Source organism: Salmo salar, chromosome 18, assembly GCF_965601325.2.
Source record: "Salmo salar chromosome 18, fSalSal1, whole genome shotgun sequence".
Taxonomy (NCBI): Eukaryota; Metazoa; Chordata; class Actinopteri; order Salmoniformes; family Salmonidae; genus Salmo; species Salmo salar.
Window position 1 is genome coordinate 12,249,860 of NC_138308.1, and position 17,908 is coordinate 12,267,767.

Consider the following 17,908-nt stretch of genomic DNA (forward strand, 5'->3'; position numbering starts at 1 on the left):
ATGGGAAAAATGTGATTTGTCCCCCCCCAATATATCACTGAAACATAACTATGTAATTTAAATAATATTAATAATACGCAATGAAAGCAATTGTGCTGATTTATAGACACTTAATAGCTCGTTTTTAAGTTTCAAAAGATTGCGACCAAACCCCCCCCACCCTTTGCCTCACAATGGTTTGATCCACTGCCAGTTCCTTAGCTTGCGAGGTAACGTAGAGGTCGTATCTACTGTCTGAAAGGCACTCAGTGCACGTAACTGACGTGAGGTTAATCCAGTCAATCGCTCACACACACTAGCTGAATATGCAGAGCTAGCACGCAAATATTAACTATTAAGCTAGCTAGTACCTATTCCATTTATGTGGCGTCGTCAAAGATGGAATCTTTGCTATCGTCAATTTATTCCAAGATCAGCATGCATGTAAGTTAGTGCTTCAAAGTCCCTGTGATAAGGTTAGTGATAAACTGAACAGAACTACACTCTCTTCTACCATTGTTTTAAATATATTTAATGGTCTCGTTGCAAAAGCTAAATTGTCGCAAGGGAACTTTTATTTATATATTTTATTTCACCTTTATTTAACCCGGGTAGCAAAGATTATAGCAAACACCACTGAATTGGTGCTCGCTAGCTTTGCAAATTCAGCTATTGTTAGAAGCCAGCCAATATGAAACAAACGATTAAAATTACAAAAGGTTGCAGCATATGTTGTGTAAATGGTGAACTCGTACAGCTTTCAACTCTTGTCACTGCAATCCGTTTCACATTTGCTAGCTACCTTTTAGATCGAAGCCCATATAGAATGATAGAAGATAAGATGATAGAAGCCCATCTCCTACTGTAAATAACCTACATACTGTGTGTGTGTGTGTAGCCAACCAGGTAGAAAAATGGCAGAAAAAAGACAGACATCAGAGTATTTTTCAGTACACCAAAACGCAAAGTTACAACCCTAGTAGCCTAATATCTCAAAGACTAGTTGATAAAATGTTCATAAGAAAGAAATGAAATTCTAATGGAAATGTTTCACAATGATGTCATTAGGCAGAGCAGGCAACAGATGGCACACAGACAGCAGAGTTGGGGACAGATATGCAGGGACAGACTGGCAGAGACAGGGAGTCTCAGGTAAGTTTGTTGAGTCTTTGTTTGGCAACATTATGAAAGGTTCTCCATTTTTTTTACTTGTAAAATAGGAACATAATTGGAAAATGCCATGGATACCCCCACTCTCAACTTAAACTGGTGACTGAACTAAGATTTGTTAAAGGCAATGGTATTGCTGTTGTGATTAGTTGTGTAGTTTTGGGTACCGGTAGTTAGGAGTACGGCAAACACCTTATTTCTTTGGTTCCTCAATATACATTTACCATATTACAATGTAGGCTATGTGTTACAGCACTACTTTTGGTGTCCCCCTCAGGAATTGCTCTTGAGAAAATGTAATGTAATTGTCCCCTCCAAAGTTGATATCAGATTTTCGCCCCTGTCATAGTCAATAAGTTTAACTAGGCTATAAGAATAATAGTAAGCGCATACGCATCATATACTGTTAAAAGGCATGCTGCCATTTAAGCAATCTGTTTGAATGCTCCACTTCATTGATTTGCTGGTGTATATTTGCTATAGGCCTCTGCAGGAGGTAGATCATTTGAAATACCGGTGTGTCAGTTTTGCCGCCGTGCATAACTTCAGCGAGCGTGTACTGGGTTATTAGCTATGTTTCGGTGTTTCTGTCAAGAGATTGAGCTATATATTTGTTTTATAATATAGGCTATTGCCTATTATTTGCAGATAAAATAGGGTGTTTTTTGACCGCTTTGTGCTGATCGACTTATACGGGTTAATTTCTGACAGCGTCCATGGTGCTGAATGTTTTGGCTATATTGCGGCTTCTCTGGTAACTACTTCAAATGTGCCCTTAGATTAGGTTCTACTTTGCTGTTACAATGCTTAGTAATATTACCACACAGCCTTACCAACAAAATTATTTTAATTTTAAGGGAAATATGGGCCCATCATGATTAAGCTACGCTACTGCACGGGGTCATTGTCATGCTGAAACCGGAAAGGTCCTTCCCCAAACTGTTGCCACAAAGTTGGAAGCACAGAATTGTCTAGAATATCTTTGTATGCTGTAGAGTTAAGATATCCCTTCACTGGAACTAAGGGGCCTAGCCCGAACCATGAAAAACAACGCCAGACGTTTATTCCTACTCCACCAAACTTTACGTTTGGCACTATGCAGTGGGGCAGGTAGCGTTCTCCTGGCATCCGCCAAACCCATATATGTCTGTCGTACTGCCAGATGGTGAAGCGTGATTCATCACTCCAGAGAACGCATTTCCACGGCTTCCGAGTCCAATGGCGACGAGCTTTACACCACTCCAGCCTGCGCTTGGCATTGCGCATGATGATCTTATGCTTGTGTGTGGCTGCTCTGCCATGGAAACCCATTTCATGAAGCTCCTGACATACAGTTCTTGTGCTGATATTGCTTCCAGAGGCAGTTGGGAATTCAGTAGTGAGTTTTGCAACCGAGGACAGATAATTTTTACGCACTTCAGTACTCTGCGGTCCCGTTCTGTGAGCTTTTGTGGCTTACTACTTCGCGGCTGAGCCGTTGTTGCGGCTAGATATTTCCACTTCACAATAACAGCACATACAGTTGACCGGGGCAGCTCTAGCAGGGCAGAAATTGGACAAACTGACTTGTTGGAAAGGTGGCATCCTATGACGGTGCTACGTTGAAAGTCACTGAGCTCTTAAGTAAGGCCATTCTACTGCCAATGTGTGTCTATGGAGGTTGCATGGCGGTGTGCTCGATTTTTATACACCAGTCAGCAACAGGTCTGGCTGAAATGGCCAAATCCACAAGTTTGAAGGGGTGTCCACATACTTTTGTATACAGTGCCTACGGAAAATATTCAGACTCCTTGACTTTTTCCACATTTTGATACATTACAGCATCATTCCAAATGGATAAAAAAAATAAAACATCCTCAGCAATCTACACACTATACCCCCATATACCCTACTTATTTACATAAGTATTCAGACCCTTTGCTATGAGACTTGAAATTGAGCTCAGGTGCATTCATTGATAATCCTTGATGTTTCTACAACTTGGAGTCCGTGTGTGGTAAATTCAATTGATTCGACATTTGGAAAGGCACACACCTGTCTGTATAAGGTCCCACAGTTGACAGTGCATGTCAGAGCAAAAACCCAGCCATGAGGTCGAAGGAATTGTCCGTAGAGCTCCGAGACAGGATTCTGTCGAGGCACAGACCTGGGGAAGGGTACCAAACATTTCTGCAGCATTGAAGGTCCCCAAAAACACATTGGCCTCCATTCTTAAATGGGAGAAGTTTGGAACCACCAAGACTCTTCCTAGAGCTGGCCAGCCGGGCCAAACTGAACAATCTGTGGAGAAGGGCCTTGGTCAAGGAGGTGACCAATAACCCAATGGTCACTCTGACAGAGCTCTAGAGATCCTCTGTGGAGATGGGAGAACCTTCCAGAAGGACAAGCATCTCTGCAGCACTCTACCAAAAAAGGCCTAATTGTTGGAGAAGCCACTCCACAGTAAAAGGCACATGACAGCCCACTAAAATGCACCTAAAGACTCTCAGACCATGAGAAACGATGTTCAGGCCAGAGAATCTTAAGTGTCAAGTCTGGAGGAAACCTGGCACCATCCCTACGGTGACGCATAGTGCTGGCACAATCATGCTGTGGGGATGTTTTTCAGGAACTGGGTGACTAGTCAGGATCGAGGCAAAGGTGAATGGAGCAAAATACAGAGAGATCCTTGATGAAAACCTGCTCCAGAGCACTCTGGACCTCAGACTGGGGAGAACAGGACAACGACCGTAAGCACACAGCCAGTACAACGCAGGAGTGGCTTCTGGGACAAGTCTCTGAATGACCTTGAGTGGCCCAGCCAGAGCCCAGACTTGAACCCGATCGAACATATCTGGAGAGACCTGAAAATAGCTGTGCAGCAACACACCCCATCCAACCTGACAGAGGTTGAGAGGATCTGCAGAATGCAGAGAAGAATGGGAGAAACTCCCCAAATACAGGTGTGCCAAGATTGTAGCGTCATACCCAAGGAGACTCAATGCTGTAATCGCTGCCAAAAGTGCTTCAATAAAGTACTGAGTAAAGGGTCTGAATACTTACAGTTGAAGTCGGAAGTTTACATACACCTTAGCCAAATACATTTAAAGTCAGTTTTTCACAATTCCTGACATTTAATCCTAGTAAAAATTCCCTGTCTTAGGTCAGTTAGGATCACCACTTTATTTTAAGAATGTGAAATGTCAGAATAATAGTAGAGTGATTTATTTCAGCTTGTATTTCTTTCATCACATTCCCAGTGGGTCACAAGTTTACATACACTCAATTAGTATTTGGTAGCATTGCTTTTCAATTGTTTAACTTGGATCAAACGTTTCGGGTAGCCTTCCACAAGCTTCCCACAATAAGTTGGGTGAATTTAGGCCCATTCCTCCTGACAGAGCTGGTGTAACTGAGTCAGGTTTGTAGGCCTCCTTGCTTGCACACGCTTTTTCAGTTCTGCCCACAAATTTTCTATAGGATTGAGGTCAGGGCTTCCTGACTGATGTCTTTATGTTGCTTCAATATATCCACATCATTTTCCGTCCTCATGATGCCATCTATTTTGTGAAGTGCACAAGTCCCTCCTGCAGCAAAGCACCCCACAACATGATGCTGCCACCCCCGTGCTTCACGGTTGGGATGGTGTTCTTCGGCTTGCAAGCCTCCCCCTTTTTCCTCCATAACGATGGTCATTATGGCCAAACAGTTCTATTTTTGTTTCATCAGACCAGAGGACATTTCTCCAAAAAGTACGATATTTGTCCCCTTGTGCAGTTGCAAACCGTAGTCTGGCTTTTTTTTATGGTGGTTTTGGAGCAGTGGCTTCTTTCTTGCTGAGCGGCCTTTCAGGTTATTTCGATATAAGACTCGTTTTACTGTGGATATTGATACTTTTGTACCTGTTTCCTCCAGCATCTTCACAAGGTCTTTTTTCTGTTGTTCTGGGATTGATTTGCACTTTTTGCTCCCAAGTAAGTTAATCTCTAGGAGACAGAACGCGTCTCCTTTCTGAGTGGTTTGACGGCTGCGTGGTCCCATGGTGTTTATACTTGCGTACTATTGTTGGTACAGATGAACGTGGTACCTTCAGGCGTTTGGAAATTGCTCCCAGGGATGAACCAAACTTGTGGAGGTCTAGAATTTTTTTTCTGAGGTCTTGGCTGATTTCTTTTGATTTTCCCATGCTGTCAAGCAAAGAGGCACTGAGTTTGAAGGTAGGCCTTGAAATACATCCACAGGTACACCTCCAATAGGCTAATTGACATAATTTGAGTCAATCAGAAGCTTCAGAGCCATGACATTTTGTGGAATTTTCCAAGCTGTTTAAAGGCACAGTCAACTTAGTGTATGTAAACTTCTGACCCACTGGAATTGTGATACAGTGAATTATAAATGAAATCATCTGTCTGTAAACAATTGTTGAAAATAATTATTGTCATGCACAAAGTAGATGTCCTAACCGACTTTCCAAAACTATAGTTTGTTAACCTCTATGGGCTAGGTGGGACGCTCGCGTCCCACCTACTCAACAGCCAGTGTAATCCCGTGGCGCGTTATTCAAATTCCTCAAAAATGCAAAAACTTCAATTTTTCAAACATATGACTATTTTACACCATTTTTAAAGACAAGACTCTCGTTAATCTAACCACACTGTCCGATTTCAAAAAAGGCTTTACAACGAAAGCAAAACATTAGATTATGTCAGCAGAGTACCCAGCCAGAAATAATCAGACACCCATTTTTCAAGCTAGCATATAATGTCACATAAACCCAAACCACAGCTAAATGTAGCACTAACCTTTGATGATCTTCATGAGATGACAACCCTAGGACATTATGTTATACAATACATGCATGTTTTGTTCAATCAAGTTCATATTTATATAAAAAAACAGCTTTTTACATTAGCATGTGACTAGCATTCCCACCGAACACTGCCGGTGAATTTACTAAATTACTCACGATAAACGTTCACAAAAAGCACAATTATTTTAAGAATTATAGATACAGAACTCCTCTATGCACTCGATATGTCCGATTTTAAAATAGCTTTTCGGTGAAAGCACATTTTGCAATATTCTCAGTAGATAGCCCGGCATCACAGGGCTAGCTATTTAGACACCCAGCAAGATTATCACTCACCAAAGTCAGATTTACTATAAGAAAAATGTTATTACCTTTGCTGTCTTCGTCAGAATGCACTCCCAGGACTTCTACTTCAATAACAAATGTTGGTTTGGTTCAAAATAATCCATAGTTATATCCAAACAGCAGCGTTTTGTTCGTGCGTTCAAGACACTATCCGAAAGGGTAAATAAGGGTGACGAGCATGACGCAATTCGTGACCAAAAAAATCTAAATATTCCATTACCGTACTTCGAAGCATGTCAACCGCTGTTTAAAATCAATTTTTATGCCATTTTTTTCATAAAAAAGCGATAATATTCCGACTGGGAATCTGCGTTTAGGTAAACAGACGAAAGAAAATAAAGCATTCGGTCGACTCGGGCACGCGCCTAAGCCCATAGTACTCTGATCGGCCACTTGCCAAAAGCGATAAAGTGTTTCAGCCAGAGGCTGCCTCGAATATCGTTTAGCTTTTTCCCGGGCTCTGAGAGCCTATGGGAGCCGTAGGAAGTGTCACGTTATTGCAAAGATCCTCAGTCTTCAATAAAAAGAGCCAAGATGAAACACAACTTGTCAGACAGGCCACTTCCTGCATGGAATCTTCTCAGGTTTTGGCCTGCCATATGAGTTCTGTTATACTCACAGACACCATTCAAACAGTTTTAGAAACTTTGGGGTGTTTTCTATCCAAAGCCAATAATTATATGCATATTCTAGTTACTGGGCAGGAGTAGTAACCAGATTAAATCGGGTACGTTTTTTATCCGGCCGTGTCAATACTGCCCCCTAGCCTTAACAGGTTAACAAGAAATTGGTGGAGTGGTTGAAAAACTAGTTTTAATGACTCCAACCTAAGTGTATGTAAACTTCCGACTTCAACTGTATGTAAAACCAGCTGAAGTTTATTTTAACCTGCTAGCTAGCCTAGACAGCTAACTAGCCTAGCTAGACAACCACCACGGTCGACATAGCTAAGTAGTAAGCCGGATAACAACTAGTCTAGCACAGGCAGGAACCCACAGAACACAACAAAAAACAGCTGGTATGAATTTTAGAGGCTGACGGCGGAGTTAGCTACCAAAGTGAAAAAAGAGCCAAGACTCCTCCTCCAGAGTGAGAGTCAGCTAGCTAATCCAATAGCGATATAGTGAGGTAAATCCACCTTGAATTTACCTGGTTTGTCTCTATCACTGCTGACACTCGCAATGTACTAGTAGGTCAGTAGGAAATTGGTGTTGCATGCTTCACATTCACACTCGGCTTAGCACCTGGATTCAGTCAGTCTCATTTCGAATCCTGCTTTCCGTATGTTAAACTAAGCCATCGAAGTCCTTTGGGTTGAAATTAGCACCCCATATAAGTAGACGTGCGCACGGTTCCCATACTCCAATCCACTCGCTTCAACCTGGGTTCCGACTTCAAAGCTTGCTTCTTGGTTTTGGGCCACAAATGAGTCGTAACACTGTTCCTTGTGGTTATTACAGTACTATGCGGGTATTACTACACTAGCTACAAACGACTTAAATCTACTACAACACTCAATCGCTCACTCGACTACCAAACTCACAGGAAAAGAGGCGTTGCAGTTTTATATGGTTTCTTCTTCGTGGATGTACAGTACCAGTCAAAAGTTTGGACACAGCTACTCATTCAATTTTAGAATAATAGTGAAGAAATTAAAACTATGAAATAACACACATGGAATCATGTAGTAACCAAAAAAGTGTTAAATCAAAATGGATTTTATATTTGAGATTCTTCAAAACAGCCACTTTTTTGCTTTGATGACAGCATTGCACAGAAGAATATAAAATATATTTTGATTTAACACTTTTTTGGTTACTACATGATTCCATATGTGTTACTTCAAAGTTTTGATGTTTTCAATATTATTCTACAATGTAGAAAATAGTAAGATTGAAGAAAAACCCAACATTTTGACTGGTATCGTCCATCGTGTTTCACAGTATTACTGGTGAGCTACTATCATTCCACTATTAGCGGCAGATATATCATAGACATTTTCTGAAATTACAATGCAAAAAATCCTATGTGTAACACCTTTTTAATGATGTTACTTAATTATGGTGACACTGTAGTTGTGGATGTTATTGTTTATTCAATTTAGAATGTTCAGCATTTAGTTACCTGTTAGCTCAGTGGCATTGAACTGTCAACCTCATAGTTCAGATTTAAAGTGTGATTCTCTGCAGACTGAATAGCATCAACAGTAGTGGTCTTATGGGCTGTGCTGACCTGTCTGTTTTTATCTAGGCCATTCTCAATGAACCATCATTTGTCAATGAACCATCATTGAATCCATACTCTCAGCCTGTGTCAATATTAACCTAAATATTATGTAGTGTGTCTGCTGCTCTGTCCAATCATTTACAGCTGCATGATGGTAGGAGGATATGCATATGTGGGGAAAAGAGGAAAAGTGCAGAAAACAAATTTACACCCTATTTAAAAAGAAAAACGAGAACAAGCTATGAAGGAAAAATACTGCCGTTTTGGTTCAGGTACAGCCAACTAGCAAAATAAGTATATTGTCAAAACGATACAATATATTAGAAAAAATAACACCCCAATGTGTAACTATCAAGTCTCTTTTTAGCCTGGAAGCACCCTTCTGTCAAATCTGAGGTCCAGATGAGTTTACTGACAACGACCGAAGGAAAAAGCTTTGAGGTGAAGTAATATTCTGTAGTTGTCACCGCAAAGCGGAGAGAATCACCTACAATTAGAAGTAAAATCACTCCTGAGTGTCAGTGTTACTTTAGACTGGTCTGGAGATGGCCAGATAGTCCCACCAGCACTGGCGTAGCACAACTGACTTTTATATGTTCATGATTGTTGTTATTGATTACTAGAGTAGAGGCTCTTGCGAGTCTATAGTCTTTATCTCTCACACTGGTTCTCGTTGAGCCATAGGAGGAAGTTGGGGCTCTAAAGTGTTTTTATTTCACACCCCAACACCCCTCTCTCTCTCTCTCTCTCACACACACACACACACGTCAACACGTCCTGGTCTCCGCACCTCCGCACGATCTCCACTGTGTGTTTGTCAGGGTTTCAGGCTTTGAGCAAAATATTATATGAAAAGCCGATAAATTTAAATTGAATTGGAGAAAACAAACGAGGCCATTTGTAAAATAATGCTTTTTATTCATTAACCAAGTTTCCATCCAACGTTGTTATGCAGGTGAAGTACATGTCGGATAAAGTCCTGATTATATTTTTCGGTAAACCTTCCAAATGTCGACCAAACAAAATACACTAGACAAGTTGGGATCTTTTTGTGTCTAAAATGAATTATGGGAGAAATGTTGGTGGGCAAATATTGATATAATAACCATCATATCGAGTAGGCTAAATGTATGCTCTAGCCAACAGTGCACAGATAAAGTGAGCTCTTGGCTAGAGGGCATGTGCCAATACCAGAGTTTTGCGCTCGCTACATAACGCACCTTTTTTTGTGAGAAAACCATCAGTAGAGTTGAAAATGTGATGAAACCCGTTTAACTTGTATTTTTTATTTGGTACATGATGAGGGGAAAAAGATGCATGGAAATTTAACCACACAAGGTATTTTTATGTGCACTACGTCATCACGTACAGCCTTTTATCTGCCACAAGTCAATTTGATGGAAATACATCTCTATGTGGATTTTTGAATATTCGCATAAAAATCTGCCGCCAATTGGATAGAAACTTAGCTACTGATGGACATACCAGTAGATGTAAATACTTTTGACGTCATGCTTATCGGTAATTTGCATAATTCAGTGGAACTAAATTGGCGCGTTTATACTATATACACAAGTATGTGGACGCCCCTTCAAATTGGTGGATTTGGCTATTTCAGCCACACCCCTTGCTGAGAGGTGTATAAATCGAGCACACAGCCATGCGATCTCCATAGACAAACATTGGCAGTAGAATGACCTTACAGAAGAGCTCAGTGACTTTCAATGTGGCACTGTCATAGGATGCCACCTTTCCAACAAGTTAGGTTGTCAAATTTCTGCCCTGCTAGAGCTGTCCCGGTCAACTGTAAGTGCTGTTATTGTGAAGTGGAAACGTCTAGGGGCAACAACGGTTCAGCTGCAAAGTGGTAGGCCACACAAGCTCACAGAACGGGACCGCCGAAGGGCGTAGTGCGTAAAAATCGTCTGTCCTCGTTTGCAACACTCACTACCGAGTTCCAAACTGCCTCTGGAAGAAGCAATGTCAGTATAAGAACTGTTTGTCGGGAGCATCATGAAATGGGTTTGCATGGCAGAGCAGCCGCACACAAGCCAAAGATCACCATGTGCAATGCCAAGTGTCGGCTGGAGAGGTGTAAAGCTCACCGCCATTGTACTCTGGAGCAGTGGAAACGCGTTCTCTGGAGTGATGAATCACGCTTCACCATCTGGCAGTCCGACGGACAAATCTGGGTTTGGCGGATGCCACCTGCCACAATGCATAGTGCCAACTAAAGTTTGGTGGAAGAATAATGGTCTGGGGCTATTGTTCATAGTTCGGGCTATTCCCCTTAGTTCCAGTGAAGGGAAATCTTAACTTTACAGCATACAATGACATTCTAGATGATTCTGTGCTTCCAACTTTGTGGCAACAGTTTGGGGAAGGCCCTTTCCTGTTTCAGCATGACAATGCCCCCATGCACAAAGCGAGGTTCATACAGAAATGGTTTAGTTGAGATCGGTGTGGAAGAACTTGACTGCCCTGCACAGAGCCCTGACATCAACCTCATCGAATACCTTTGGTATGAATTGGAAAGCAGACTGCGAGCCAGCCCTAATCACCCAACATCAGTGCCCGACCTCACTAATGCTCTTGTGGCTAAATGGAAGCAAGTCCTCCAGCAATGTTCTAACATCTAGTGGAAAGCCTTCCCAGAAGAGTGGAGGCTGCTATAGCAGCAAAGGTGGGACCAACTCCATATTAATGCCCATGATTTTGGAATGAGATGTTCGACAAGCAGGTGTCCACATACTTTTGGTCACATAGTGTATCTTACTTGTCACACACGCACAATATAAAGAGCCTATTCTGAGAGGAATATCACCTCAGTGGGTGCTGCTGCTGCAGCTCCTCCCCTCGTTGCTGCTGGAGTGAAACGTGCTTTTATATTATCCCAGTCATTGCACAGCAATTCTAAATGGAATTGCGTGTTAACTTGTTTTGATGGCCACCATTTTAAAAATGGCTATATTTATTTAAACTGGTAATTGAAGCGGCCTCTATTCACCATTCAAGGCAACGGTAGGCAGGCTATCAGCGCGTCACCCACCACTTTGCAATGTGAGCTGGAGGCATGCATTTTGAAAACTGATACTTAATTGTTTGAAACCTGAACGTTTTACTTCATATTATGAGGCATGTCTTACCTTGCTTCAAAGTAGCATAGGCAAAATCCCACCATTTTGAAATCTGGAGGAAATTATTTCATAAAGACTTCCTCATATGCCATAACCAGCATCTCACTCCTGTTCTATTGGTTTTCATATCAACTTTCTTTCGTTGTCCAGAAGCCAAAAGCACAATCCTAGTCATATTAGCAAACTATCCTATTTGATGCGTCTTTAGATTCACCATTTTTCGAACAGATTTTCATGTCTGTCACATATGGAACCGCTTGCATCAGGGGAGCTGTTTAAATTGTGTTTCCCTGCGAATTGCATTTTGGCAAATGTTTGAAAATGACACTAATGGCTGCTTCATTACAGGTGTTGCTTGTTCTGTTAAGATTACCATAATCTAAGTGTAATTTCTGTGGTTCTGAGCATCTTGGCTGGGTGCCCTAATAGATTACACACCCAGTGCATATATGGGTCCGGTAAATTAACAATTACTCGGTCACGAAACCCGTGTGTGTGTGTGTGTGTGTGTGTGTGTGTGTGTGTGTGTGTGTGTGTGTGTGTGTGTGTGTGTGTGTGTGTGTGTGTGTGTGTGTGTGTGTGTGTGTGTGTGTGTGTGTGTGTGTGTGTGTGTGTGTGTGTGTGTGTGTGTGTGTGTGTGTGTTACTGCCAGTGAGTGTGTGTGGGCATATAGGTACAGGTATACAAAAGCCTACACCGTAGTAAACCATTATTTCAACCATTTGTGTATCAGCACTCAAAACGTGTTTCTCTGATCTGTGAGGAGTGAAAGATTAAGCAGAGCAGGGCCTTGTTAGAAATGCAAGTGGAAGGGGGTTGGAGCAGGGGCCTGTGTGTTCCCAAGGTTAGGGGTCCAGGTGGATTAAAACTGGTCATAGAAATGGCGTACTGTGGCCCCCTATCTCTCTGATGTGGGTGGCTGAGCAGCGGAATGGAGTGTGGTCGTGTAACTCCCCCCTCACACTCCAACACACAGTATGATGACGCCAGGAAGGCAGGAGGGTCCACCAATATCTCTTATTTTACCGCTATCATTACAGCCCTCCTCTGTCATTGGTACACCCGACACCCCCCAGCTGCAGAAGCTATGTCCCGGATTTGCGGAACACCAAAGCTCCCTTCTCTCTTTCCTCATTTCCAAACTTTTTTTTTTTTTAATTAGTTCCAGCCCAAGACTCCCACCACATATTGATTTCAGGAATTAAGCGTCCTCCTTTCCCGCCTGAATTTGGCTCTGTTTCATAGCGAAACATGGCACAGAGCTTGCTGGCTGCGTAACGGTGCAGAAACGAGGCGGATGGGAGAAAATCACCCCGAAATACCGTTGACGTGACCGACGGCAGGACATGGAACAGGCATTGATCTCTCTGAAATGAGTCTAAATCTATTTCCAGTGCAGCTGTAGCCCATACAATGCCCTACAGTACCTTTCCTCATGTCATGTTATGGTTTTACTGAGCAGGTTATGATGAGATTTTTTAATTGTAGGACTCCATATACTTTGTATAGTGTATTCTCCTGGATTGTTCTCCACCCTCTCTTTCTATTCTATCCACTGAAATGCCAACAGGCTTACAGTGTGCCAACTGTAGTAGTGGGTCAGTCACTCCCTGCCAGCCCCATTAACCAACAGGAAGATAGTGGCACTGCCCTGTCTTCTCTCCGATAAGATTGTTAGATAAACACTATTACTCACATAAACAACAAACTCTAACACCGACACTCTTGCCCCACCACACACACACACACACACACACACACACACACACACACACACACACACACGACTAATAGCATGGGAAAGCCAATCCCCTGAGAGGAGTGTAGTGGATGTTGATTACTGTAAGCCGAGGACAGACAAGGGGAAATCGTGTTAGTGAAGTGTGAAACCTCCCAAAAGTCCATCAATTGATAAGTGGCTAGTTTCCTTAATGTTTTGGTCTGGTTGTGTTTTGAAGCACGCTGGCCCAGGTCCAGCAGTAAAGCCTGTCACCTTCTCTCCCCCTCTGGGATGAATGGCTGGGGTGACACCAGAGCCGGGACAACCCAGAGAGGGGGCGGCACAACACTTTGGTTTGAGAAAGGAACATGCCACTCCGGCTCAACACACAAAATCCCTGGTAATACCGTACATTTACCAACTTCCTAGGTTCGGAGTGGGTTCCCTTGAATCTCAAGTCCTTGGTTTTACACCCCCTTCTAGAAGGGAAAACCAATCCTCCTGAACAGCCACTATCCCCAGCACTGTTGGTGGTGGTAGTTAAGGAGTGGTTTGGGATGGTGTGTGGGGATGTTGATGGGGGTTAAGGTGACCCCCCCCCCCCTTTTTTAAGTCCCTTTTGTTATCTCCAGGTATCAGCTTGGTCAAGGGATAATAAGACACAAACACGCACACAGTTGCGGAGAGCTTTCACATTGACGCGTGGAGTCATTACATCTAGGGCTAGAGGCTGTTGCTGGATGAGCGTTAATACTGTCATGTCCTCCCGCCTAAAGTGCCGTCTCTTCTCTCTTCACTTACGCTCTTCCTGTGCTCTCTCCCATACTCTTTCCCAGCTCAATCCTTGGTGTGTGTTTTAATGAAATGTCTTTCCCATAATAGGTTCCAGGTTCAGAAGAGAACGCACACTTGGTCTGGAACATAAAGACAGAAGCGCATCAGTCTTGTGTATAAGCTTGGCATTGATCCTGTGTCAGACAACAGATTGGGAGCAGACTTCTTCTTTTTCCTTCTCCTGCTCCTTATTTAGTGTTCTATGGGCCTAATGGTGACGGACGCTATGAACCAAAAGAACATCCACATTGTAGCGTTGTCAGTGCTACTGTACTAGAATGGTGTTTCTCGTTCTGGTGCCTGTTACCCCTAAAGACTCCCCTGCTCTCCAAACCATACTTACCCCTCTCTCTTCTCTCCAGGTTCTCAGAATGTGAAAATAGGTATGTGAAACCCAACCTCATGTTGTTGACTCTGTCCCCTGTGTCCCTAGATGTGGCCTGTGTCTCGGTGTGCCCACCTGTTGCCCTGGACATGGGTGTGGGGTTGCTATGCCAGCTGTTCCAGCTGTGGGGGCAGGTGCCAATGGGCATCCTCACTCTGACAGAGTGGCTGCTGGGAGACCAGGAGCAAGAGACAGCCACAGCAGAGGCAACTGGCCTGGTAAGGAGACACACACACACACACACACACACACACACACACCTCCCGAAGAGTTGGGATTCAACTGGATAAGATGAGGTGAAATGGAGAGTTGACGTCTATGCCCTTTGGCAGAGTATCTTCTTCATCCCAATCTCTGAAATGCATAAAATAATAAAATGTACTTCATTCAGTCTGAATCCATTCATTACCCTCTTCCATTTGAACACAATAGTTCTCATCTTCCATTCACTCCCATCTCCTCTGCACAGGATGAAGAGGACTTCCTGTTTGAGAAGGGCGATCTGAACCTTTGGGCCGAGCCTGTCCAGTGGGCACGGCTACTACACAGACACCTGGGTGTCCTCTTCAAGGCCCCAGGGTTGACGGCTCTGAACCAGAACCAGGCAGAGTTGCTCAGACTTTCAGCCCAGGCAGAGGCCCTATCCCTGGCCACCCAGCAGGCTCTAGAGGGCCTCCCAGCCCTGCCCCAGTTTTCCTGCACCATAGAGCATGCCCGGCTGGCCCTACAGCAGGAGAGGGCCACACTGGCTCTGGCTATACTGGGGAGCCTGAGACAGACTGGGCTGTCAGGCTGAGGACCAGGGAAGATCAATGTTGGTCTACAACACCATAGCCACTAGTAAGTTAACATTCTTGGTCGGTTTCCGGGGTCAAGACCAGAGTAAAGGTAGATTGAACCATCTCTCGATAGATATGCAGGTTGGAGTTCTGTCAAGTCTTCACTTGTCAAGATAACTGATGGTGAAAAGGGGGTGGAGTATGATCCATTAACCACAGTTATGGAATTCCATTTTTCAGCTATGAGACATCACTTAGTGCCTGGAAATGCAACAACGGTCTCACTACTCCAATACATATTCTCATTTGAACAATTATGCAAGCGGTACAGATTTTAACGACCAACATTTTAATCAGCGGCGGTTGTATTTGTTTTAGAAGGGAATGTACTGCGGGGAAGTGTTTTATGTTCGAGTTTTGTTTCTGTTTTTCAAATTAAAGATGCCTAATTCATGTGCCTCGTTCATTTTTGAAAACATCCACAGGGCGTTATGTGTATGTATGTGTCCTCACAGCACCTTGAACAACAGGACTGAGCACTGAGGCTTCAACCTATGTGCTGGGACATAGTATTCCTTTAGCTCTACATGTGAAAAATAACACTTCATGCACTGTTCTCATTATAAACTACACTGTAACATGGAAAGGGCTAGTCAGTTGCACAACAATGTGTTCAACCGAAATGTGTTTTCTGCATTTAACCTAACCCCTCTGAATCTGAGAGGTGCGGGCTGCCTTAATCGACGTCCTCGTCATGGGTCGCCAGCGGAGCAGTCGTTGTTGGGGGGGGGGGGGGGGGTGTAACTGTCTTGCTCAAGGGCAGAACGGCAAATGTATACGCCTTGCCGGCCTTGGGGATTCGAACCAGTGACATGTTTACAGTGCACTCTACCCTACATAAACATTGCCTCCGAGGATGTTGTGCACTTTGGACATTTAGATTAAATCCACACAACACCCGGAGTCATAAGGACCTCAAAAACAGAAGCACCAACAGTGTGGTTTTAATGGGACGGAGAGAGTAAATCTGTTCACAAGGCATGGGTTGCTAACGCAGATGTTTACCCTAAATTACCCTCGTAATTCAATTTGTTCTGTTTACAGCTGTCCTCGGATATGTCGTAAGATAGGTCATTTTCGTAGATTTAACACGTTCTCCAGTGGACTCTTCTCCACCATTTGACTTGGTTTTTATGCTCCCTTGGTGTCCTAGGTTACGTAATTAGGAGGGCAATACAATGGTCCACTGTCCCGTGCCTGCGACCCGTGCAGACAGCTGGGCAGTCTCGCTCTGTAGTACTGGCAACGTTCCCTGTTACTGTAGAAATTCTGTCATGTCTTTTGGAACGCTTGAACATCCCCCCCCCCCCCCAATAAAAACAGTGCTGTGTGATGGGAGAGTGTTTTTTTTTGTTGCAGATGAGGACATGTTCAAGGGATTTCTCAAAGTTCGAGGCTTGCCTTGGCATTAGACTACATTTGAGCTTGAGCATTTATGATAAATAAAGGATCGTAGTAGTAGATTCCAACCCGTGGTCATTTGTTTTCGGCTGTTGATAACTGGCTTTTTTATATCCAGTGCTCAGCAGCTGAACGACTCACAGTATGCCTATCGAATGATGCAAAAGGAAGCACAATGCACTTTCTGATTTGGGCAATTGGGAAAGACTTGATGGTAACTGGTGTCACAGAAACCTGCAATTTATGGTGATATGTTTTCTACAGAATTGCAACATACTCCAAACAAAAATATATCCTTTGTGGCACCCTAGTATAGCCCTGCTCCTCTGCACCTCATTGCTAATTATGCAGTCTTTGTATGGTGTGGCTGTGAACTTGGTTTGGCTCCAAAATTAGAGTATTTTCATTCTCACACTTTCATAGCTTTCGGATGGTGTTAGTGTTTGTTACATCACACTGACAAAATAGGCTATTTTAAAATGTAAATCATGCCTTGCACCTCAGCAGGTGGCGCTCCAGTCTGTAAATTCATTTTGGGCGTTGCTTCTCAGGGGGGCGGTGTTTCACTGCCTTTTACAGAGATTCACATTCCTTCAGTCAACTCTCGGTGCAGTATTTGAGGTTGTGTGCGGTTGAGCCACAGTATAGAATAGATGGCTGAACGCTCTGTGTATAATGAGTGGCACTTTGAACTCGTGTGTGTCCTTGTTATATTTCAATTAGCCATCTGTGTAAAAGAACTGTGCTGCACAACAATTGAAAACTTATGTAATGTCTATTTTTTATTTTTTTTACAAGTAGGTTATTTCACCACGTTGGAGTGGAATATTATTATATTTTGTAATTCGTAAGAGACTAGGCACAGGGCTTCCCCAACCCTGCTCCTGGAGAGCAGTAGGTTTTCGCTCCAACCCCAGTCGTTACTAACTTTGATTCCGTTTATCAACAAGCTATTTGGATCAGGTGCGCTAGAAATGATGGAGTGAATCTATAGGACAATAGTTTTCCAGGAACATGGTTTTAGAGCCTTGAACTAGGGCATACGTTCGGGTGGGTGTGGATTATCATTATGCAACCACTCGA

At 43.2% G+C, this 17,908-nt stretch overlaps 1 protein-coding gene across 1 annotated transcript in view; it reads left to right on the top strand.

The window, feature by feature from the left end:
- LOC106576760 (tRNA (32-2'-O)-methyltransferase regulator THADA) overlaps positions 1–15,817 on the top strand; it is a 109,387-nt gene extending 93,570 nt beyond the window's left edge. The window contains exons 37-38 of the mRNA XM_014154131.3: positions 14,634–14,803; positions 15,055–15,817. Coding sequence (XP_014009606.3) covers positions 14,634–14,803; positions 15,055–15,381 — 497 coding nt within the window. The 3' untranslated portion in view covers positions 15,382–15,817. The remainder of the gene's footprint in view (positions 1–14,633; positions 14,804–15,054) is intronic.
- The last annotated feature ends 2,091 nt before the right edge of the window (positions 15,818–17,908 follow it).